The 26,814-nt window shown below is 39.9% G+C and overlaps 1 protein-coding gene across 4 annotated transcripts in view; it reads left to right on the top strand.

The window, feature by feature from the left end:
- The window catches only part of rassf5 (Ras association domain family member 5), a 131,260-nt gene that overhangs the window by 53,081 nt on the left and 51,365 nt on the right, over window positions 1–26,814 (top strand). For 2 of the 4 annotated variants that reach the window (XM_062978593.1, XM_008115661.3), the window contains exon 2: window positions 3,000–3,121. In XM_062978593.1, the coding sequence (XP_062834663.1) occupies window positions 3,000–3,121 (122 nt within the window). Of the gene's footprint in view, window positions 1–2,999; window positions 3,122–21,743; window positions 22,322–26,473; window positions 26,495–26,814 lie in introns of those variants that run through there. The other 2 variants (XM_062978594.1, XM_062978596.1) reach the window with 2 other exon arrangements.

The following is a 26,814-nucleotide window of genomic DNA, read 5'->3' on the forward strand; positions in this document are numbered from 1 at the left end:
AAGCTGCAATGAGCTAAGAATTCTGTTGTGGCTGCCATGTTTGGCACAAATCCATTCATGGTAAGAATTAGTAGCCTGTCAGTGCAGTGGAACCTCTCAATATATAACATACTTCTCAGTTGTTGCTGTGAGCCTCCAGGTCATTTCCAAATTATGGCAACAGTATCACAGGGTTTTCTGGATATGAGAGTGGGTTTCCATGGCAAAGTGTGGGATTGAACCCTGGTCTCCAGAGTTGTAGTCCAATGCTTAAGCTGTGGTTCTCACCCTGGGGTCCCCAGATATTTTTGGCCTTCAACTCCCAGAAATCCTAACAGCTGGTAACTGGCTGGGATTTCTGGGAGTTAGAGACAAAAAACATCTGGAGACCCTAGGTTGAGAACCACTGCGCTATAGCATGCTGACTGGATAGCTAATCTGAAAATGGAAGATAAAATAACACTAAGGAATTGTTCTAAGTTCACCATTTTACTGATGGCTGGATCCTGTTCTCTTCAAGAGTTTGCCACAGCTGGTAACAATGAGGGTCTTTTCTCCTTCACAGTGATGATGTTTCATTGACAGGCAGTAATATATAGTGATAAAAAAATTAAATTAGAAGAGGGGAAATACAGGTTCAAAATCCCAAGTAGCCATGAAACTTACTGAGTGTTCTTGTACCAACACTATCTCTCAGCATCAGCATTTTGGACTACAGTTCCCCCATTCCCTCAGGGAGCATTAGCCCAAAGAGTAATTTTACCCAGGTCTGTGCATGTTACCAAATTGATATAAAGATAAAAATGAAGACAAAGAAGGAGTAAGTAGCCTTGAAAGAAGGATAAAATATAAATGTAGCAAATATACAAAACGTTGTACTGTCCACATAAACTAGGTTGACAAACTTCCATGGCTTGTCTATAAGGAATGCTTGGAATGACAGCTCTGAGGAGCCTCGTACTCTAATACTTCATGTGAACAGCTATCAAGAATACAGATCATATCATATCTCTATTGGATGCTTTTCCTTTGTGGTTGCTGTTGAGAACAAACCCAGAGAACAAAAACACGTTGTTTTGGGACAGCTCAATCCAAAGAATGTAAGAGCTGACTTTAGATAAATTGTTTTTTTTTTATGCTGAACAACAAATCTAGAAAAAGGAGCAAGCTTGTTTTCTGCTTTTTTGGAGACCAGAATATGAACAAATGGATTTAAATGACAGGAAAAGAGATTCTACTACAACTCTAGAAAGACATTACTGAATACAAGCAGTGTTTGAGAGTGGCATACACTGTCTTTGAGGATAGTGGACTCTCCTTTGGACATCTTAAGCAGATATTGGATAAAAATCTTAATTTCTTGATCCTAGGCCAATTTTTCTATGATCTTTGATTTTGCACTGTTTCCTACTTTTATATTCCAACTGCCTGTCAAATGCTCTATTTTAGTGTGCGATCAATTTCTTTCAGGACTCCAACCTTGAATCTTTCAATATCTTCATCTGGCTCTTTCATCGAAGCATAAACTTAGATGATGTTATATTGATAGGTTTTTCTTGAAGTCTTATTGATATCATTTAGCAAGACTTTATGTGAAATCCCTTTAATGCTTTGGCTATATCTCTTCTTGCTATTAATGACACTCAGTTTCTTCTTATATTTTAATTTCCTGAGTAAAACACTATGTAATTATCCTACTCAAAATGTCCAATTCCTGTTTACTTTAGCCCCCTCACACCAGATATTATAAGGAGCCATGGTGGCGCAATGGATTAAACCCTTGTGCCGGCTGAACTGCTGGCCTAAAGGTTGCTGGTTCAAATCCACAAGATGGGGTGAGCTCCCGTCTGTCAACTCTTGCTTGTGGGGACATGAGAGAAACCTCCCAGAGAAATGGTAACACATCCGGATGTCCTCTGGGCAACGTCTCTGTAGATGGCCAATTCTCTCACACCAGAAACAATTTGTAGTATGTTCTCAAGTCGTTTCTGACATGATTATAAAAACCCAGATATTACAATGTTTATATGTTCCATTTGTTGTTGGACTATGTCTAGCTTCTTTGTTTGACGATATCTAGATTCATGCTTCCTACACTCTATTCTCCTGTAATATATGTTCTACAGTTTTGAACTTTCCTTTAACCTCTGAGCATATCAGCAGCTGAACAAACTTTTGTTTTGAGTCCAGTTGTGTCATTAGCCAAGCACTACTCATATTTGTCCTCTGCTGTATCTCCATATTTATTACTTATTTACTGCATTTGTATCCACCCTTTTCAACCCCTTAGAGGACTCAGAGCAACTCCGTAGCTCATTCAGTGGCATTGAACCTGGAAGTTTTATTTTATGACACTCTCTTGTTTTAATTTAGATTTTCTCATCATAGGGTTTTTGTGCTAAAATATATTTCAAAGGTTTCCACAGTATATACAGGTGTTAGGTATGGTGTGTAAGGCCCCTTCCACACAGCTATATACAAAACACATTCTATGGCAGTGTGGACTCAGATAATCCAGTTCAAAGCAGATATTGTGGATTATCTGCCTTGATATTCTGGGTTATATGTCTGTGTGGAAGGGCCCTAAGAGGTTATTTTAAACAAGCTTTCTTCCCTCTCTCATTGTGGTTTTTAAAGACAAGACCATAAAATAATGTTTTCCTTTGCATTTCTGTATATGTGGTTTTTGAAAACTTGATTGTTCAGACTATAGAATTAGGTCTATGGGGAACCTAGGGCCTTTCCACACAGCCATATAACCCAGAATATCAAGGCAGACTAATCCACAGCATCTGCTTTGAACTGGGTTATCTGAGTCCACACTGCCATATATTCCAGTTCAAAGCAGATATTGTGGGATTTTATTCAGCCATGTGGAAGGGGCCCTAGTTGTCTTCCAAAGTCTTGGTCCCTTTCCAGTACATTAGTCTTTAAAGTGGGAAAATGCCTGTTTTGAAGATCCTGATACTTACTATTCAGTCTATGCCTTAATTGTGTTTTACTTTGTGCTTCCTTTGTAGACTGCAAGTACACCTGTCATCAGGAATGCAGAAACCTCATCCAGCTGGATTGCAGTCAGCAGGAAGGGCAGACACGCAACAAACCATCTCCAGAAAACACGTTAACACAAAACTATAGTCAGGTATGAACTCTGGTATTGTCATCTTGTTGGCAGAGCTACTGGAACTGCAGAGTCTTCTGGAGTTAAGAAAACCAGACACAAAGCATAAGCTCATTGATAGGGGATGACAGAATGTTGTATTTTTCCTAACTGGAATTTGAAAAGAATGTCAGATCTCTGCCTTTCCCAGATCTATTTCTCAGCCTTGCATTTCTTCAGCAATTAATCTTTTGTTACCTGTGAGGCATGTATTCCCCAGTGCTAGTATGTAGCTTTCACACAGGTATGCAAGCTTACATTTATATGCGTGTACTCCAACACAACAACACGAAAGTGAGGGGAAATGTGTATAGTGTACATTGTGCTAGACCACAATGGAAAAAAAATCACTTTAAGAAAACGCATGAAGATTAATTTTGAAACATATAAGGATTATGTTACCAGAACTGTTTACAGAAAGGAAGTATTGGCCCAGGACTGGAAGACGACTCTTTATGATAGACAGAGGGCAAGAAAAGAGGGTGGTTTGGATTTGGGGTTCACCAGTTTGGGCTGTCAGATGCTTTTGGGAAATCATGAGTCACCATTTGGAGGTTGAAGTACAATTTCAAAAAACTCAGGTTTCAGTGGACTATGTGACTGGTATAGCAGAAAGATTATATTTACTTTTTTCAGAGAAAAGGGATTTGCAATCAGTTGGGAATTCACAGAAAGTACTGACGAGGACTGGACTGATTCTTTATAGCTTCTGTTCACAAATTCACCATGGAGGCAATCACCAAAGACTACACAGAAAAGGAAACCACAACATTTGGTTTTCACAACAACAGAGAGAGGCATGTTTGTAGAACTGTGAGGCAATTGAGAATACTAGACTGGTTTGGCCTTTGGTTTGATCTGTCAAGGCTGTTGACCCATTCTGGTGGGCTTAAGTCCTAGGACATTTGAAACTGCTTCAGATAATATAAGGAAGGATTATAGCTCAGTGGTACAATGCATACTTTGTATGTCATGCAAAAAGTCCCATGTTCGGTCCTGCTGTATGCCACTTTTAGCATGTTGAGTAAGGGCCCCAGATTGAAACCCTGAAGAGCATTTCATAATCTATGCAAATAATAATGAGACAGGAATACTTGTGGTCTGACTCACTTTAAAGTAGCCTTCTGTGCTTCTAAGTTTTTCTTTCCCAAAAATAGTTTTTTCATCTTATTCTGGCAGATGCTACAAAATGTCAAAAGGCTGTTCTGCTGTTATAAGTATCAAAATGTTCAGTAGGCCTTCATTTCAGCTGTTAGTTACATCTGTGATATGAACAAATGGCAAATTCTCAGGACTAGCATAGTTAAATGAAAATAAAGTGTACTGTTTGGCTTGTCAATACAAACTGTGCTCCTAGTTGTCTCATCATACAAGAAATATGCATGTAAGCAGGATGAGTGCAGGCTAAGGAGATCAGTCCATCCCTACTCTTCTACTAAGAATGGAGTTCATAAAGATGTTAAGCCTGTTTGCTCCTCCCATTTCACTACTCCTTTGAGGAACTCAAATACCTTGTCCATAGGAAAAAATGTCAGATGAACCACTAATGGGATTATCAAGCTTAAAACAAAACAAAACAAAAATCCCAAATTAACCCAGTTCCATAAATGAAGGATGTCATGTTTTTTAGATGGCTCTCAGTATACTCTGAGGAGGAAAACCTCTGTATAAATTTAAGAATTACAGTTTCTCAGATCACTACAATTGGAGATGAGATTACTAAAGGGTATCTGGAAGAAATAAAACTCACATGGATGTCCTCTCTCCATTTTTGACAGCAGTTTGTGATTCTGATTCTAAATCACTGAACATAACGTGTGGTGATCAGCAAATTCAGTGGCAGGTAGCTAGGTAGGTCATTGGATGGTTGCGTGTAAAGAAACCTGACTTAGATGCCTGAATGGAATATGACTTCTCCCTCAGGAAACACTTGTCTAAAGATGAATTCTCCCACTGTGACATTGTTGCCTTACTGCTGCATCTAAAAATGGTCTGAGCAGTCTGATCAAATTATGCTACAGAAAGTGGCAAAGTGTAAAGCCTGACACACAGCCATATATATATATATATATATATATATAGAGAGAGAGAGAGAGAGAGAGAGAGAGAGAGAGAGAGAGAGAGAGAGAGAGAACTTTTCAAACCCATTTTTGAAACTAGCAACCAAACATTGCAAATAATTTAGACAGTAGCATTCTATATCAGTTCATCCAATTGTGGCAATGCCATACTGGGACACGTATATCAACAGGTGCTTTTCAATTTGGATAAGCCAGTTGTGCATGTTAATAGTTGAGACAAACAGTGTATCTTTTCATCCTTTCAAAATCCAACTTTTGAGATAGTTTTCCCTGTTCATCTTTGCACTTGAAACTGCGTGTGTGTGTGGGGGGGGGGGGGGGGGAGTGGAGTGAGAGAAATCTTTCATATGCCTAGTACATGTGTATGAACAGAGAGGGTCCACTGGACTTCAGGGTACATAAGTGGGAGTCTGCAACAAACTCTTGCAATGTCAATTCCTTATGTATAAAGTGTCAGTCAGCCATGATCTTTTAAGGACAGTGCATGCCATTTTCCCTTTTCTCTTTTCTCCTGATTTTTGGCTTCTGTAAAGTAATTCATCAGTCTATAGTTACAGAGTATGCTCATTCTCCATTGGCCTGTTCTGAGCCGCTTGCTTCCCATCTACAACCATTTGTACTTCTAAACCCCCCTGGTTTTTCGAGACAGTGCTAGTGACTCACTCTTATGTGTACAAGTCTTCTCAGAATTAAGCTTGTTTTGAGTTAAATGTGATTTACTCATGGGCCATATGCATGTGAACCAGCATGGTGTAGTGGATTGAGCATTGGACTAAGACTCTAGAGACCAGGCTTCGATTTCCCGGATAGTCGTGGAAACCCTCTGAGTGGCCTTGGGCAAGTCACACATTTTCAGCCACAAACACAAAGGCAAATTTCTTTTGAACAAATTGTGCCAATAAACTCCTGTAATATGGTGGTTGCCATAATTTGGAAATGACTTGAAGACATACAACAGAGGTGTCGAACTTGTGGCCCTCCAGATGTTTGGACTTCCAATTTCCAAAACCTTAGCCAGCTTGTCCAGTGTCCAGGAATTCTGGCAGCTGACATCCAAAACATCTGGAGGACCACAAGTTTGACTCCATTGGCATAAAATGACAACAAATGTGTGTAGGATTACATCTTAAAATTCATATATGAGTGTTAAGGAAGAAGAACTTCTTTCCTTAGCTGTGGGGCTTGCTCAGCATGTAATCCCAAACCCAATATGCTGGAATGGAAAAAGAGCTTCAATAGTACTGATGCTAGGTATTCAAAGGATATGATACTTTCTTTGAGGAGTTATTAAACTGGGAGAAATATTTTCTTTCATTGAAATTTTAAGGCTTTGGTAACCCATAGTGATGTGAGATCTCAAATGATCATGCACAGTGCTATTGAATTCTTTTAAGAACCTTTTATGCTAGATTGACAAGTGTTTTACCCAGCAGCAGCACTTGGGGGAGCTGAAAGGCAAATGAATGCAGTTGAAGGCATGGATGTTTAATGGGGAAGGTACTGAGCAATGACAAGGTATTTTTAACAGCACTCCGGGTTGCATAGGGACACCGTTTTATTTCTCATTTGTAAAACCACATAGAACAAGAACCACAACTTTCTGTTAATTGCATTAGGATCTGTAATTGTACCATTGCATGTTAAATAAATTCCAGATATATCATTAGACTTCAGTTGTTTTTGTAGTGTGACTGACTACTGATGACTGCTACTCTGCTAGTGATTATTTATAAGCAGGCATATGGCAGTGGGGCACCAGAGATACTGTATGATCTTGAAAGTTAAGCAGGGTCAGCTCTGGTTAGTACTTGGGTGGTAGACTGCCAATGAATACCAGAGGTTCTAAGCTATATTTTAGAGGAAGGAACTGGCAAAACTACTTCTGTTTTCCTTGCCTCAGAAAATCTTATGAAATACATGGAGTCACTGTAAATTGGCAATCAACTTGAAGGCTTACATACACACACATGACTGCTGGCTAGTCTCAATCCTAAAGTATCTAATATCTAGAAAACAGCCTATAATTATTTGGGGTGGAAAATATTTACATTTCCAAATATTTAGGGTTTCACCTCTCATAAATCAGCACTAGAATGGTCACTGACAAGGAGTTGGTGGGAGAGGAATCCAAAATTTCCGGCTTTGTGCTACAGAGTTTTTTGATTGTTTCAATTGGTGCATGCTCTTAGTAGTAAACATTAAGACTGTAGCCAGATAATTCCAGCATCTATTGTCACCAGGTCTACATTTAGCCTACAAGGTACTCGTTCAAATTTTATCTTGAGGGTTTGTGGGTATTAAACATCCTCTGTCTATTCTGATTGTTTTGTATGTGATAACATGGAACATGACAGCTCAACACAGTTATGCCAATTTTAAACACATTTTACCTTCCACATCTACATCCTACAGAATCTGGAGACTTGTTTTGTGAGATATTTTGAATTCTCTACTATAGGATACAACCAGGACACTTAAAATGGTATCAGAGTGCTCATAATAGTGTGGTACAGGTCAGTGTCATGAATACCATTGAGTGGGGCTGCATTAAGTCCACAATGCAAGAAATGGAAGGGGGAGTTCAAATATGTTTTCTGGGAAGCAGATGGATGGTGACAGTGAAGATGTAAGCCGTTTATAGTTGAGCGTGTTTTATTAAAGACAGCCTGGACTTTTGTTTTTGATTGTGCTATTTTGACTCTTGATGAGAAAAAGTAGCTGAAACCCAGTAATGGTCAGCCTTTGGCCCTCCCATATTTGGACAACTCCTACAGTGAACCATTGGCATCCACTGGGGTTTGACTCCAGGACTGGCATCCCCCTGCTGAAGATACCAAAATCCACAGATGCTCAAGTTCTGTTATATGTAAAGACATGGTAAAATTGTGTCCTTTATATAAAATAACAAAATCAAAGCTTTCTTTATGAACATAATTTAAAAAATATTTCTAAAACTGTGGATGCAGAATCTGAATACAGAGGACCAGCTATACTCCCTAACATTGATCTTGCTGGGTGTAATTGGGGTTGTAGTGCCAAACATGATGTGTCCCACTCCATACCTTAAGCAGTGGAAGTAGTTTGTGATGTATACACAAAAAAGGCAATAATTTCTGGTCCATGTCTGTTTTGCCTAAATACTGCTAAATATAGAACAAAATCCACGATTCTTCTTTTTTCCCTATCTAATCCCCTTCCAAATAAACCAGGTCCCTGCCAAGTTGAGCCCACTATCTGTCTTACTATAAATCCTGTCTCCTGGTATACTTTACTCCTTCTGTTTGTTTGGTAGGCTGCATCTGCTGGGTTGACCTCTAACCTGTACCATGTTTCAAACAGCAAGAGCCATTTACAAGTATATGTTGGAATGGTATTTACTGCAGCAAAAAAAATTTCAGGAACAAGATTATTGATAGGAGTTGAGCAGCTCAAATGTGGTTGTAGCTTCCCAAGTAACCATCAGGGCATGTAGATACATCTTGCAGGTACGTCTTTCAGCTTAGCTCATCCCATTAACATTTTGCAAATACTATGCAAATTCAGGATCATAATCTGATCAAGCAGGCACCAGCTTGTGAAAAGTGAAGGGTTTAAGGAGAATTAGGCCATGGATGTTTTGAAACATTTGATTGATGGACTTGGGATTCTAAACTGGTATTAATCAAATATTTCATTTCGACTCTAGAGTTTGGGTGGTGATTTCATTTGGGTTGTAACAACAAGTGGGAATTGTTCAGAGTCATTGTACATGGCTCTTTCCACTAATGGCAATCAGTGTTAGCAGGTGACTTCCATGTCATCAGGGCAACAGATCCATTCCTGGTTTTAATCTGGACTTTAAGGTAGCTGTCCATATTGGGGGGTTTTTCCCCCCATGTCAGGAATGACTTGAGAAACTGCAAGTCGCTTCTGGTGTGAGAGAATTGGCCATCTGCAAAGACGTTGCCCAGGGGATGCCCGGATGTTTGAAGTTTTACCATCCTTTGGGAGGCTTCTCTCATGTCTCTGCATGGGGGGGGGGGGGGGGAAGCTGGAGCTGACAGATGGGAGCTCACCCCACTCTCCGGATTCGAACCACTAACCTTTCGGTCTGCAGTCCTGCTGGCATGAGGGTTTAACCCATTGGTGAACCCTTTCTTTCAAATAGTTTAAGTGCTATTTCAAAATTGTGATTAAAGCCCAGAGCAGATTCACTGCTCCATTGATATGGGAATTGCAACTGTTTAAAGTGAGAGTTTTTTCATGAAATAGAAAATGACAATGCAAAAACTTCTTATTAGTTGTGAACTTAGATCCTGGCTTCTCACTCCTCTAGGAAACCTGGAGTAGGAAATTAGTTTCAGACCCTGGGAGAGTAACAAAACAGCAGCGAGGGTACAAATGTGACATGAAATATTGTTATTGGGGTGACTGAAGGACATACACAATCATACTTATCAGCTTATCATTGCCTCCCAATATGGATAAGAGACAGGCTGAAATCCTAATCATGCTTACGTGAGAATAGAATAACAACCTCTCACTTGCATGTTGGGGTGGGAAGCTTGTGGTCTTCCAAATATAACTCCAGTCATTCTTCACCATTGGCTATGCTGGCTAGCGAGATGGGAGTTGCAGTTCAACAACATCTGAAAGGTCACACTCTGATGAAATCTACGATGCAGAATTCTACCAAAACAGTCAGAGCACCGACGTTCAGGATGGATTTACCAAATGGGATTTCCATCTATTTAATAATAATAATAATAATTTGGCTGACTATGCAACATCAAATGTAAGTCAGTGTGTTATGTTTAGATCTGGATCACTTTCTTGATTTCAAAATGCTTGTATTATTGATTGCATCTAGTTGTATAAGATCAATGCAATAATCTGTGTTGTCATTTCAGCGGATGTCCTGTGCGGAGTAGATTAGGAAGCTAGGTCTATTGAGCTTGGAGAAGAGACATTTGAAAGGGGACATGGTACCCATGTTTAAATATTTGAAAAGATGTCACATGAAGAAGGGAGCAGGCTTGTTTTCTACTTCTCCAGAGACTAGGACACGGAGCAATAGATTCAAACTACAGGGGAAGCGATTCTACCTAAACATTAGGAAGAACTTTCTGATCAGCTGTAAGAGCTGATTCTGTGCTGCCTCAGAATCTGGTGAAGTCTACTTCTCTGGAGGTTTTTCAACAGAGGCTGAGAGTGCTTTGGTTCCTACATGGCATGGTGTTGGATGGGATGGCCTTTGTGGTGTCTTCTAACTATTTGGAAGCCATAATAACTTACTTTTGGTATATCATTTTTTCTGCAACTAGGAAGATATATTTGTAACAGCAGGAACAGCCAAAGTGATTATGCAGTGCTAAATTCTTGGTCGCTTTCAATAATATGGTACTTTAATTTCAATTGCTGATTTCTGTTATTGCTTGTTTTTGACAAATGTGAAGCTTTCAGTGGCATTTTTAGTGTTGCTTTTTGCCATTGATTATAATTGCACTAGTTGTAGTGAAGTTGCACTTCAGTCAATAGGTCTACAGTCATAACTCAGTAAACAAAACCCCTGAAAAAGAAACTTTTTTACACAATGTCTACAACAGGAGACTTCTGGTTTCTCATTCATGGGGCTACCATAAATCAAGGTTGACTTGACAACAGGTAACAGCAACAAAAGTGGCTTCATTATTAAACTCATACACTAGTTTACTTCATTTACAGTACCTAGATTTTCCTTGTAGTAGTAGTTACTGCATCATTTGGGGAATGCACTTTAGAACTAGTCAGGAAAAGGGGTATTTGCATACATCTGTTACTCTTGGTTTTTCCAGTAGGCTTTGTAACCAATAACTGAAGTGTTCTAATGTTTTTGAAACAGAGTGTTTTCAGATACCCGTGGCCTTAGGGTCACAATCGAAGCTATATTATCTGATACAATCTGATAATCCTTGGTACTTTTGTGGCTTTGCACATTTTTATTCCACTTCAGATAAAGCTAAGAAAAGCTTTATCGTGCGAGCCTACTCTATATTCTGCATTTTGTTGAGTTCGAAAGTTCAAACCTGACACTCATTTTGAAAATCAAAACAGGGACTGCGAGGGAACCTAAATTTAGATCTAACCAACTGCAAACAGGAGTGTTTTCCCGACTTCCTAAAGCTCCCATCTAATGCTATGCATTAAAATAAAAATTTAAATAGAATTTGCAGTGAGGCTTGAATGATTCTGACAGCAGAGAGGAACTATATATATACATGTACATAGGGAGAGAGAAAGAGAGACTCTAGTGTCTGTTTTTGGGATTCTGTGAAAGCACAATGCATATTAAAAAGGCCTATTTGATCTTCTGGGTGACAAAATAGTCAATACATTATTGATGGGCCCAATAATAAAAACACAGGTGGTGAGGCATTGCCATTTATCATTCTGACACTTCCTTGACCAGCCCACGAAGGAGGAGTTTTCTTTACCAAATGTATACTGAGGAGAAGAATAATATATGTCAGGAGCTCCAGCAAATGCAAACAGTCTGTTTCTAATGTTAAGTGGCACAGATCAGACTTTGTATCCATTGGCTGCTAGTTTTTAGGAGCAAACTGGTACCTTTTTCTTATTGCCAACCTCAGAATGTTACTGTTAAAAAAAAGTTTAAATACATTACTCTGTATTTTTCTTACATTACATGTTACTACAGTCAGGGCTTTAGCTGGGGTGGGGGGGGGGGGGTTGAGCCCCCCCCCCCCCGAAACTGGTTTACTCATGAATTTTAACTGGTTAACCAATTTATAAATAATCCAGGGTTTTATTTTAACCTGACACATTTTGGGAGTTTTTTGAACTTTTAACCCCCCCCCCCCCCACACACACACACACAGCCCTGACTACAGTCCAGGGGGTGCAGCTTCATGGAGAGCAGGGAGGCAGAAGGAGGATAGTATCCTCATTTTCCTTTAGTCTCCAGATGTCTTGCATTACAGTAACTTAAAATTCAGTAGAGCAATTAGCAATAGTTTAGGCATCCAAAGAAAAAGGGCAGGCAAAATTTCCAAGGAAACAAGAACAGCAAATATGACTGATAGGTGTGAACAATATTTGCAGTCTTGGGGTGCATCCAGGCTGACTGATTTGTTTAAAATTTCACACACTTTACTATCCCAACAGTTTCTTCCTATTGAAAGAAGTGATTTAAAGATTGTGGGGGCACTATTGAAAAGAAGTGATTTAAAGATCTTGCCTGTCCAAGTGATTTAAATACAATAGGTGTTCAATTTCTCTATATTTAGTATATTTCCCTTTTGTTGTTTTCATTATATTGAATTCTGTTACTGATGTAGTAAATTTTTTTTAATATTTTTCAGCATGTTCTTTGATTCTTTAAATCCATCCTTAGAAATTCAACACAATATTCTAAGACGCCCCCTCCCCCCACCCCACAATTGGAGATCCAAAATTGGCTGTGTTTTAAAATCAATGATATCTTACAATTGATGGAATCCGGTGCTTATGACAGCGTTTAGAAATATGGTGATTCCAGTCAGAAATCTTCTGTCAGGATGCCAAGTGTTGTTCATGCATTCATTGTTGTACACTGTAGGGGAAGCTGAGGGTGTCATATTGTTTATTGCAAGTGGTATCACAAGCATTAGCCAGGAAGAACCTGTAACACCTGCCCTGTATTCATCACAGCACTTCACTCTCTTCTTTGACACAATTTGGCATGGGAGTCCTGTTGTGATCTCTAAAATATTGCACATTGGGTGCTAGAAACAAAACATCCTTGTAAACTGTAAGTGCTATCCAGAAGGACATCTGGAATTCCCACAGCCAATAAATAAGAGCTGTGTATTTGCTGCCATTCTATAATGGATTGCCTGGAAAGGCCCTTGTGGTTTTGTCTACAAACAAATTAATCTAAATAATTCGGTCGGAAGAATATCTTTTGTGTAATCTGTAGCAACTGGATGAAATCAGCTAGAGATTGTACCTTGTGTCAGCTTGATAAGAGTCCCTAGGAGTTGGTGGTGGTTCTGTTTTCTAGCTGAAGTTTGAAAAGGCTTTTTAAAAGGAATTTTTGCAGTTGTCTGAAGACAGTGAAACAGAAAGATTGATGATGGGCATAGAGGACATGGTTGGTATTTCATAGGAGGAAGCTGAATGCCAAAAAAAGAAAATTCCTAGATCAGTCAGCTGTTGTGAATCATCTTTATTTCAGTGCATTTTAACCCTGTGTTGGATTGTAAACCAGATCCCCTAACTCCACCCTGAGCTCTAAAGCTTATCTCTAAAGCTGAAAGTTAATTCAATTTAACAGCTCTGAAACTTAAACCCTGCTTTTGAACTGCTGTTTCCAGCTTTAGTGCTTATTTCCCCTCTGAATTCTACATATCTGTTTGATCCTATGGTCTGCATGTATGTGCAACTCAGGGCTGTAGCGGGGGGGGGGGGAATTCAAACCCCCCCCCCCCATTTTTCTGGCTATGGCCCTGGTGCAACTTGATATTTGTCATAAGAGGATGATAACCTTAACACATTATTTTGAAACAGAAATACAGAAATATATATATCATGCATACACACAGCCACATACCCATCCATACAGAGGTAGATAGATACATTGATAGAGAGGATTCCAGTGGCAACCAGGGAATTCATTGTGCTAGCCTCTATAAATAGACACAGTAGGATGCAATGATTTCAGTGTTGGACTAGGACTCCAGGTTTTGAGAGTGCACACTACTATGAAAACTTGTTGGGGAGGGTTTCCAGGCACAAAACTAAGGCAGCTTCTGGTTGTGCAGAAGAGAGAGTTTCAGCAGATATTTCTTGTTATCTGAATACATGACAAATGGCATCTGCTGAAATGCCCTCTTCCAAGCAATCATTCAGGTATGAACGATCTCCAGTTTTCATTCTGGGACACCTACCGTAGGATGACCTTGGGCAAATTACATTCTCTCAGCCTCAGAGGGAAGCAAAGGCAAATCCATACCGAACAAATTTGCCAAGTAACTCCATGACAGGATCACTGTAGTATTGCCACAATTCAGAATGACTTGAGGGCTCACAACAACATGGTCCCATCAACACTGAGCTAAATGCTTAATGTCAAGGTAATCAAGGCAACCTATGCAACAGACTATGCTCAAATTAACATATCAGGGTTGTTTTCAAGGTCTTTCTTTCTCCATTCCTTCCGAAGTTTCAGTGACTGGTGGATCTTGAAAAAGGTCAGCCTTTGCAAAAAGAATATTACTACTCACATGTGGAACCTTAATACATTATCTTAGTACAAACATACTTGTGATGGGTAAGAAAACCCAATCTCCTAACATAGGTTTGGAAGACAACAGTGATTCAACTAGAGAATTGTAAAATGCATAACATAGATAATAAGCAACACCTTCTGAATTTTCTACATAGCCGCTAAGGACACAGGAGCCCTATCCAGTTTTCACTCTAGCAGCCCTATCTATTTTGCAAGACATCTGTTATTTCTTATGCCCTAGTAATGCCATCTTTCAAGTTGTTGATGATTTTGTTTGCCTTCACAACAACCCTAAGGGGTTTTCTTGGCAAGATGTATTCAGAGGGAGTTTGTCATTGTCTTCCACTAAAGCTGAGAAAGTGTGACTTGCCCAATGTCACCTTTGCCTGTGGGGTCACCATAAGTCAAAGTTGATTTTATGGCAGTTAACATCAAAACCTTTAAATAGTAGGAAGACACATGCTACCCCAGGAAGAAAATACTATCTAGTCTACTATTGTTTCTCTACATTCACTTCTTTATTTTTTATTCTCCCCCCCCCCCCAAATGGTTTGTTGGTGTTTTGTATCTTTCTGAGACATTTCTGCAGTTATGTAGTGTTAAAGCCTGCAACCAGGACGTAGGACCTTATCACATTGGAATATACTCTGTTCCTGAGACATTTTGAGCACGATTCCAAACAGGTCCTATCACATGACATCAGCAATCCATTGGAATTTGTCTGCAAAGCATCGCAGAAATGGAGTAATTGTTCGGAGGCACTGTTTTTACATGTGATTGTAAAATCAGTATGCATTCCATCAACTAAAATCTCGCAATAATGGTAGTTTGAGACTTCCAGATTATGTTACTGTGCAATATTGGGGGGGGGGGGGGTTAAAAAGTGACGTAGGGAGGCATCAACAGATTGGAAGGAGCCAACCTTATGTGCTGTAATGTGTCAAAGTGCAGTATTTTCAAAATGTAAGAATCCTGTGTGATGGGGTCAGTATGATTCCTGTCTGAATACATTATGCATCCAGTCCTGAAAAATACAGGGAGCATACTGTCGTAAATGGAGTATATACCAATGTGATGAGATATGCCTGGATCCATCTGCTCATGTTCTCCAGCAACTGATAAGCATGTTGGCCAATTAGTGGCTTCTCACTTTAATCCAACATTTACCAATTTAGGCCTATCTTTCCAGGCTGAACATTTTAACAGAACATTTTAACATGTTTAGCAGGTAAAGCACAAACTAGCTTGGCAAGCTTTCCTGTTAAGAGAGTAGCAAAAACAACTAACAACTGCTGAGAGTCTTGTTCCCCATTGCTAGCAATGAGGAACAGGCTCAATGACCTTGGGCCACTTCCTGCATTGGTTTATCCTGAAGCTCTTTAAATGCTCATTTGTTTTTCAGAGCGACCAGCACCTGTTTATATTTTACTTTCCTCTTCTTAGTTCATGGTGAATCGGTGAACTGTGCTTTGGAGGTTGCCACCAAAAGCTAGTTCAGAAACTCAGTGGGGCAGTCCACCCAGCACCACTGAGATACATTTACACATTTATTGAAAACCTTTCTCGCCTCCCTCGGGTCTCTTGTTTTAATGCACCCTCCTGCCAGTGAGATTAGACTGAAGTTTTCTCCAACTTATACTAGCTTTGTGCATCTTTGGAGATTTTGATTTGGAAGGTTCCTTAAAATATACACTGCCATATATACTAAGAGGTTAGGTCCTGCTGATTTGAATTGCCTCACTATTCTATTCCAGATTCCTTCTCATGATCTAGGAGGGGTTAGAATGAGGAACATATCTGAAAAATAAATTTTCCCCATATTCCTGTACCTGAAGAAAAGGCATTTCTAATGGAGTTGGATAGGGGAAAGAGCTGGAATTCTCCCACATTTCAAATATGATATTTTACCTCGATTGGAAAGATACCATGTGCCGTCATCTTGATTTTGGCTTGTGAATATTGTACCCTTGCTCAGACATCACTTCATGTATTTGCTGCCATTACTGGAAGAGTGGGATGATACAGTTGCTGATGTGCAGAGATGGTATCATCCCAGAACAGGAGGAAAGTCCATACATGGAAATACGATCCATATAACACTTTGATTAGTCATGTCTAACAGTTACTCATACTTACTTGATTTTCTAGTATCGAAAACTTTATTTGGAGCATGGTCCTCCATCTTCTCTAAAGGCTTACAGAGACTCATAAACCATGGCCCTACACTAATATTTATGTTATGATGATTTGCTAGAAAAATATTTCATGTCATTGCTTTAGCACCTGTGGTTTCATGCTTGGCAAAAACTGTTCTGGAAGAAGGTGAGGCTAGTCTCAGGACGTAGGACCACAAGGAAGTGCTCTCTACCCACTTCCTTCTCCTTATTCACAACTTCATACATTTCATATAATCTTTCTCCTTATTCCCCCTTTATTGAGGAAGGACTATGAGTGACAGAGCATACGATCTGCATGCAGAAGGTCTCAGATTCAGTTTCTGGCCTTTACAGATTGGACTAGGAAATAGCTAGATGGGTCAACAGTCTGATTTGGTGTGATACAGGTTCCTAAGGTAAAGGTTTCCCCTGACGTTAAGTCCAGTCGTGACTGACTCTGGGGGTTGGTGCTCATCTCCATTTCTAAGCCGAAGAGCCGGCGTTGTCCATAGACGCTTCCAAGGTCATGTGGCCGGCATGACTGCATGGAGCGTCATTACCTTCCTTCCAGAGCGGTACCTACTGATCTACTCACATTTGCATGTTTTCGATCTGCTAAGTTGGCAGGAGCTGGGGCTAACAGCGGGCGCTCATTCCGCTCCCGGGATTTGAACCTGGCACCTTTCGGTCCGCAAGTTCAGGTTCCTGGGTCTCCAATAATATACCCTGTGCTTGTCCTCAAGATGTACCTGCCAAACTACTGCAAGTAGCCCCAAGCCATCTTATAGTTCAGAATTCAAAAATAATAATCATGTTATAATCAAAAGGAAATAAAGAATTACAAGCATTAAAAGCCATCAAAACAGGACTGGAAAACTTAATGGACCTTATTAACTCTTACAATCTCCCATCATTGACTGTACTGCTTGGGCTGATGGGAGTAGCAGTCCTGCAACATCTGAAGGGCCACACAACTACCAACCCTGCCAGGGAGAGCAGAATAAACTTTACTTGACACTTAAAAGTTGGTTTAAAAGACACTCAGTCTAACCAGGAACATTAGAAATTTAATTACCAGTGCTGATAAGAATCATTTTCTGATAGCCAAACTTTGGTGGCTCCCGAAGAAGTACCTCTGAATAACTAACTTCTAGACAGATATACTTGGGGAAATGCATTGCATAACTGTATGCAGCATTCCAATTATCTCCATAGCATGAATTTAGCATAAAGTCTTCATGATATATCAGCTCTTTTATGTCTTGATGCCTTTCCTAATAGCAAGTACTTTTTTCAAATTGCTGCACATTTAAACAGATAAACTTACTGAGTTATTACCAATGATTTCAAGTCTCTTTTTCTAGATAATTACAGAGTCCAAATTGTAAATAGTTAAAAAAATAAAAAATAAAATAAACCTGGCACGTGCCAGTTTTGCATTTTGGGCCGATTTTGCAGCTGGTTAAAGATATATCCAAAACATTTCACATCTGTTTGCTGTACACAATAGCACATGTATTGGCAGAAAGAAAATTGATTTAGAAGTCGTAGTTGCATACATCAATAGAAGGCTTCATTAATTCTTATTTTTTTAATTGCTAAGCTATTTTCAAATATGAGAGTATGGATACATGTGCATGTTTCTAAGTGTGATTTTTCAAGGAGAAGTGCATCTTTTTTCCCTTTGCATCTATAAAATGCATCCTCATTTTTTAATTCAAATTTTTAATGAAAAAACACAAAGAAAACAACACAAACACACATAACTGAACAACAGTTATATATCTAACTGCCCATTTTTTCTTACCAACATACATCTCTACTCTAATTACATGTAACTTTAAAATACAAATATACATACATAAATTCATTTTAAAAGAGGAATTCCTGCTTCACTTTTGTTGGCTTCTTTATAGTTAGCATTTTTCCTCCACTTTATAATCCAGCAAGTTATTCTTCTTGACTTTACATTAACAAATTAATAACCCAACAGTTTATCTCTCCAAATCTATACATAAAGTCATATTTTTTCTCTCTCTCTCAGATATATATTGATGGAAAGGTTTCAGTTCGTCCAAGAATGTGACCAGTGATTTATCATTCAACAAAACTGCTAACTTGTCCATTTCTATTAGTTTCTGCATCTTCAAACTTTCATTTGTCTTTTCCCATCATTGAGCATATAGGATTCTTGCCGCTGTTAAGATGTACTGTAGTATTCCCACGTGTTTCTTTTTTTTTAATTTGATCCTCTACTGTCCTAGTAATATGAATTCTGGTTCGAAGCGGATGATTATCTTAAGAATTTCTTGGATTATCTCATGAATTTGTATCCAGATTTTTTGGGCTTTTTATAGGTTGATCACATATGGTAGGCAGTAGGACACTTCAAGAACTTTAAATGCACTACATTGTTATTTGCTCTTTTGCAAATTGTTATTTGCACAGAGTTTTGCTTTGTTAGATGGGAGATTCAGGTGTGCATGCAAACATGTGAGAAAGAATATGGAGGAGCATGGTGTGTTGTAGAGAGAGAAGTTATGCACTCCCTGTATGTGTCCATGGATGGATTTAAAACACAATTTTTGTAAAGAGAAGGAGGCTCTTACTGAATCCTGGAACTGCATGCCCTTGTCAGGTTACCAGTAGAGAAAACCTATTTTCACATGTTAATGTTCTCAGAAAGAGGCAACCTGACAGCTGATGGAGATAGCTGAGAATACAACTTTAGTCTAGACCAGTGGTTCCCAAACTTATTTAGCCTGCCGCCCCCTTTCCAGAAAAAATATGACTCAGCGCCCCCTGGAAAGGGGGGGTGTGTAGCTTAGAGGGGTGGGTGTGGCTCCTGCTCAAGAGGGCGGGGCTGAGCCTCTCCGCTAGTCCAAGATGCAGGGCTGGAAGGGGAGGTGGGCGGGGCCACAAATGGGCAGCCAGGACTGGGATGGGTGGAGTTACAAGCTCTGAGGCAGGGCTGAGCTTCTATCCCTGTCCTGCGGTGCCTGCCAGGACACAGGGGGCGTGGCTAGAGGAGGGGGAGGGGCCTCTTCCCAAGTGCCTGGCGGGGCTGAACCTCTATACCCCGACCCCGTGTTCTAACAAGCGCCTCAGGGGAGGTATACAGAAGCTCAGCCCTGTGTTGCGCTCTTGGGAAGAGGCCCCGCCCCCACCCCACCCCTAGCCCCGCCCTTTAGTCCTAAAAGGTCTCTCAGGAGAGGTATAGAGGCTCAACCCTGTCTCGAGCTCTTGGAAGGAGGCCCTGCCCCCTTCCCTAGCTCCGCCCTCTGTGTCCCAACAAGCACCTCAGGAGAGGTATAGAATCTCAGCCCTGTCTCGGGCTCTTGGAAAGAAGCCACACCCACTCCTCTAGCTCCGCCCCGTGTCCTAACAGGTGCCTTAGGTGCTCAGCCCTGTATCCAGCACTTGGGAAGAGGCCCCGCCCCTCCTCTGGCCCCACCCCCATGTCCTAATAGGTGCCATCACCACCCCCCTGGATCGCTCCAGCGCCCACCGGGGGGCGGTAGCATCCACTTTGGGAATCACTGGTCTAGACCAATGGTTCTCAACCTGGGTCCCCAGATGTTTTTTGGCCTTCAGCTCCCAGAAATCCTAATAGCTGGTAAACTGGCTGGGATTTTTGGAAGTTGTAGGCCAAAACACCCATGGTTGAGAACCACTGGTCTAGACCTTGAGGAATCAAAAGGTTAGTAATAGATTTTGGGATCCTGAAACAAAGGCACCAAGAACTATGTTAAAATGTTTCTAAGTTAGCACTAAATGATAAATATGAACATCTGACCTAATAAATTATTATTGCTATGGTTATGATCACAACTGGCACCTCCTTGTACCAGCCTTGCTGAAAAATCATCTTGACTGTTCTAAAATTAGCTGCAGAACACAGAGACACAGACCAGTTCCTGCAAGTGTTGCTAGGGAATCTATCCATGTCTCTCTCTCTTTTTATGGGATGCACCAATCTGATTGATTTGTTATTAGGATTGGGAGCATATTGAACATCTAGGGATCTGTCCAGCTTTGCTTTTGAACTGAATTGTAAGTACTATTCACAGAGTCCACTTTTAATGCCACACCCAAAGTCAGAAAAAACATGCCATAGTATTTCTGATGTCTATGCAAGGATGTGAAAGCTGGATGCTGATGAAAGCTGAGGAAGAAAATCAGCCCATTTGAACTGTGGTACTGGAGGCTTGTATGGATATGATCGACTGCCAAAGAGAATAGATCCCAAAGCAAATCAAGCTTGAACTCTCACTAGAAGCCAAAGCTACTAAACTGAAAGTATTATACGTTGGACAAATCTTGAGATATCATGATTCATTGAAAAAGATGATAATGGTGGCAAGAATGGAAGGCAAATGGAAATGAGGGAGACCAATAGATTAATTCAAGAAAGCAATGGACCTCATTTTGCACAACCTGAGTATTACTGTTGATGAGGAGGTGTCTTGGAAGTCTCTTGTTGAGAGGGTCACCATAAGCCAGAGCTGACTTGATAGGAAATAACAGACACAAATGCCACATCCCAATCCTGAGAAATAGGGGTGGGTCATTTGTAGCTCTCCAACTGTTGGGACTATAAACGCCATAATTCCTTGAAAAATAAGTGTTGAGAGATGATGGGAATTGTAGCTCGGCAGCATCCAGAAGGCCATGTATTCCCTGCTTCTGCTTTAGCACTTCTCTCATATCCTTAGAAAAAACTGCTTAAAACAGTTGCTGGGCTGAGATGAAGTCTAATAGATAAGGGTGGTTTTTGAATGCTTTTCAGTAAGTAAGATAAGGAAAGCATTACATTTCTAGAAGATATTCACCAGGGAAGGCACTGCACTGCCGGTTTACATCAGGTAATATATTTTTAATTAGCTACCCTCACCCCTTTTCCTATCTTTTGTAAATGTTGTTACAGCCACTGAGGAGCTTGAAGGAGGCTGCCTCCTCCCCGATGGTGTAACTCTTCTCTTTTCTCTCTCAAGCAATGCCAATCAACAGTCAGCTGCGATTCTGACAATTTTCTGTAAAGAACCCACTGCAGAAACCGTGTGAGAGATCTTGCAAGAGGAAGTGGCTCAATACTGTTCAACAGCAAGCAAGCAGGAAGGGGGGGGGGGGAGAGGGAGGTGAGGCTGTTCTCGCAACCAGCCTTTCCGTGGGTTTGCATGTTAGGAGAATCTAGTCACAGATGGTGAGTGAGTCTGCGAGCCAGGAACAGAAGAGGAGTCCCTTGTGGTCTGGCACCCTCTCCACTTCTGGCAACAGTTAGCCAGGAAAAGCTGAAGGAGAGGAAAGGTTGTTCCCTCCAGCAAGGCTCCTTTTTTTTCCTTTTTAAAGGTGACGTTACTTGGTTTGCTGATCAGAAGAAACAGTTGCAAAGCATGGCAAGTAGGAGCTGGAGGAGTGTTTGCTGTTGATTGCACAGGAACCGGATTGGGAAATGTCCCCTTTGGCTGTCGCCACTGCAGTAAACTGAGGATCTGATGCTACTGATTCCCACCTGGCTCTGTGGCTCACTAGAGGACTTCACCTGTTCTCCTTCCAAGGAGCCTGAATTCCTTCTTAGATGACCGTCGACAACAGCATGAGTAGTGGCTACTGTAGTTTGGATGAAGACTTGGAGGACTGTTTTTTTACAGCAAAGACCACCTTCTTTAGGAGTAGCCAGAGCAAAGGTGCTGCAAAGGTAACCAGTGGTGTGGTGCTTAAACTTCTGTATTAACCCCCCTCTCTCTGCACATCTAGAATGTATGTGCATATATCTTGCTAGCTGTCAAGCTGTGAAAACCAAATGCTGCCTAATATTCTAAAAACATTTATATATTGCTGTGGTTATTATGCATAGGCAGGCTGATCCATTGCAATGGCTTTAAAGCATATTATTATGTCATTTTCCCTTTTCAAACTCTGATCCCTTTATCTGAGCCTTTGACACCTGTTTGCTATGCCTTGGCTGTCAGAGCTATCTGGCTGAGAGCCTGTAGTTGCCCACTGCATGTAATATTTCTGCACAGCTGAATTCACAAAGATGCTGTGAGACTGGTTTCTACAAAGTATGAATTATGCAGTATTGTGTTGTCAGTGTTGTTTAGAGATGTGTGTGTCTGTTAAAAGATATAGGCTTGGAAGATTTTGTCCTTGTGTGGACAAGATGTTCAGTATCTAGGATTCATAATGAGTCAGAAGCCATTGGCTATGTGGCATATGTCTGTAATTGTTATGATTCTTGTAGCTGATGATCATTTTCCACTGTATTCTTGTTTGGTAGCTGTTAAAATGGGGTATGAGGAAAAAACCCTGTCTGCTTTTTCCATTCTTGCATGGGTTTTAGAGTCATGAGATTAGAGCAAAAGAGAATGAATTGAGCTAGCCTTGCTTTAGCTGTTGTCATAGCATTCACTGTATTTGCAGTAGCTGCAAGAGCTGGCAACTGGCTTTTAGATGAATGAAGGCTTAGCAGTGTGGATTCATTTTAAATCAACAAGATTTAAATGGCCACCAGAAAGAGAGCAATTAAATCCAACTTCCCATTTTGTAATCTACATATTTCCTCACGAACTACACATACCAAGTGCTTGCATTACAAAATAAAACACTTTAGTTTGTACTGACATATGTATTGACTCAGAGACAAGGAGGGCTTGCTAGTGTACAATTGAGCAAGATCACTCAGACTCTTTCTATACTGCCATATAAAATCCAGTGTAGATTCACATAATCCAGTTCAAATCAGATAATCTCGATTATCTACTTTGATAATCTGGATTATATGGCAGTATACAAGGGGCCTCACTTGAGGGACAAGTGTCAAGAACTTTTAAAAAGCTGGTAGTTACTGTGCAGGACAGTATATCAATATAAATGGAAATATTTGTGCTCTTTTCTTAAGTCAGACAAATTCACAATTTTGTGAAATGAACTCAGTGGAGAGCTCAGGTAGTTAGCTAGATGAGAGATAAATAGTTTGTGGGTGGGGAGAGAGACAACATCACCAAGTTCATGATTTTGGTGAGATACAAGATTGTGTCTTATGGACCGTAGCACCTAGTTTAGTTAAAAGCTCACAATATGTGAGATGTATCCTCTGTTCCATGGCTGAGAATCATGGAACCCTCTAGATATTCTTGTTAGACTATACAACCCAGCAGTGTTAGCCAGGATTGAGGAAAGCTGGAAATTGTGGTTCTACAACATCCAGAAGGTCACATGATCACCTCGCCCTTGATCTCCTGTATCTTTTTCAACCCAATGTTTGACTACTGCTTCATTATCCTTTGGCCAGCAAGGCCATTTTATTCTTGTTGTATCCATATTTATAGTGCTTGACACTCAGTAGCCAGATTTTTCTGGTTACTGCTCTGTTCTTCTTCATTAATGGACAAATAAATCTTGGCTTTATTGACATTGAAGGAGGTCATTGATTTCAGGTTTAGAGATGGTTGACATGTTTATATTAAATGTAGGTTTTAAGAAATACAGTGTAATTAACAATATTTGCATAGTAATATGTTTAATAATATGTATGCTGACTTATACACAAATATTTGCATTCATCTTGAAGCTTAGGCTCTCACAATATAAGCAAGAGGTCAAGAGTCATACAGGCTATTCATGCATTATTCTCTATGGTGTATGTATTCTTAGAAAGGATGATATGAAACGGGTTGGCTAGATACCTGCACATGTTTGTAGTCCTGTCAGTTTATATCTACAGATAATTGTTTGATGACATGGAAACTGATATGCTAGCATCAGTGTTGTTAGTATTTTATAGATTTATTTTAGTGCCCAATTGTGACTGAAATCTATTCTGTAGGCTATCAAATGTCATTGGAAATAGAAATATTGCCTGAAGAAGTATAATTCATATTTCACTGACAGATGCCTATATGCAGTTGGCATTGGTTTGATGGTGTTCCTGACAAGAAGCACAGTTCCTCATCTGTCTTCAGGTGTGAATTTAGTGTGTGATTGTTGTGTGTTTATCCACACAAGCACAGAGTTAGCTGTTTAAAGGGAAGAACACAAAAGAAGAAAAATACAGATCACCTCATTTAATGAAGTAGATGTATTCCTTTATTCCTTTAATCAAAAACTTGATATTAGACATACCACTAAAATAATGAGCACATCAACATGTTTCAGCAATTTTTTATTCAAAAATAACAACATACACAGGTGAAATAAACAACTATATCAGAGAACTATAAGTAGATGAATTTTGAACCTTCTCAAGAACACTTAATTTCCCCTCCAATATATCCAGTCATTTTTTCTTCCACCAGCTTCAATTTTGTCATAATTACTATTTTAGTGGCCACATTTCTAGATCTATGTTAACGTTCTAGTGATACCTGCTAATGGCAGGCATAAGTGCTTTTCCTTTTCTCCTCTTTTTGCTGCTCACTCATGCTCAGTAATATATTGTGGAATCAGCTGCTGTTTATCTTGCAAGTTGTAGGCAGACACACATCTATGATAGGTTCAGCCAGAGTGGAATCATGTTCTTTTCCAACTTCAGCCTTATTGCATTATTTACCATCGATACATTGTGCAACCCCACAGTGAAAATCTGTTTCTCCAGCTGCCTTTCACTATTCTGCCATGCAGAAACCCTTAAAATCATCCAGGTAGATAGATAGAGGATGAGGAAAGAAGTGTAAAAAAGATCTTTGTCAGAAGCTTTATTAACTGAGGTGTGCCTCTCATCCTTGAACATTCAACATTTCTTAGGTTTGTTTGCATCTCCAAAAGGAAGTAAATAGGACCTTCTATTTGCAGAAAACAGTGAAACTCCTTTTCTCCTTTATTGCATTTGTGCTGCTACCAAAGATTGGAGCTGAAAGTACTAAAGTACCAGTGAGGGGGAAGCCACTACTACAGTAATAATTATTTCTGCACAGCCTAGAGTCACCAACCATTGAAATATGTTAAAAGGGAAGGGAAATGAGTTTAAGGGGAAGCCTTGTTTTGCACAAGAAAAAGTGCCCTAAAATTTCACTGTTGTAATTAAATGAGTATGTGATAAAGTCCTTGCATACAAACTTCTGCCTATGTCTGCTTTCAGATCAAGAGAAGGAAGTGGTATCGGCTCAGTGGTTGTTTCTTGGGTTTGTGAAGAAATGTATTTTGACTGACTATTGCAACAATAACTATTTAACCAAAACGGGTTCTTCTTTATTAAAAGTGTGTCAAACAACTAATATGAATCAAATAGTTTAACTTTACAAACATAACTCTTACTAAGGACCTCATCCCACAAAGGGGAGAGGGGGAGTGGGTGGAATAGTCTTCTTCATGTTTTTTAAGAAGACAGAAGTTACTCACCCCTATAACACAGAATCACCTCTGCTTGTTTCTAGCTAAATCATGTGCTTCATTCCTCATCACACAGGCCGCTGATTTATGTGTGTGTGTGTGTGTGTGTGTGTATATATATATTCTTTAAAATTGCACAGTGGTGGAAGTGCAAAACAAAAAAGACCAATAAGGCAAAATTTCAGATGTTCAAATTGTGCAGTTTCAGCAGTAAAATAAAAATAATTAAAAATATTTTCTGGTCCTTTTCTGTTTCTGAAGAGCAATGATGACAAAAAGACTATCGAGAGACATGTAGAGACTGCCCACATGCAGGACCACACTGAAACATCACAAAACGGAATGTAAATGAACAAATCCGTTTACATTCTGTCACTGTTTATAATCATTTCTACATGCAGGGAGAAGAGAGGAGTCAATTTCTGCCCATCTTTCAAATCCTCATGATTCTACATGCTGTGGAGACAGAGTCCCATGGGCAAACCACAGAACAAGTTGTGTCGTTTGATGGGATTCCATCTTTTTTTGTGTAGAAATGGAGGTAAACCTCTGTCTGATGGGGTCCTAAATAGTTTGATCCATTTTACAAAGCAGATTATGTTCTCTATGCCATACTTATTTCAGATTTCCCAGTGTTTGTTTACTTTGGATTTATTGTGGGACAGAAAGGAAAGGAGTTAGTTTGGGTTAATAAGCCTATCTTCCCTACTGCCATTTTTAAAATCAAAAACCCATTACTGAGTCATATCTCTGTGTATGTCTATGTGCTTTCAGATTGTCTGTTGACTTATGGTGACCCAATGAATTTCTCCAGGCAATGTTAAAATATCAGAATCCTTTATATGTTTTCACCCCAGTACA

This window comes from Anolis carolinensis, chromosome 4 (assembly GCF_035594765.1).
Source record: "Anolis carolinensis isolate JA03-04 chromosome 4, rAnoCar3.1.pri, whole genome shotgun sequence".
In the NCBI taxonomy this organism is placed as follows: Eukaryota; Metazoa; Chordata; class Lepidosauria; order Squamata; family Dactyloidae; genus Anolis; species Anolis carolinensis.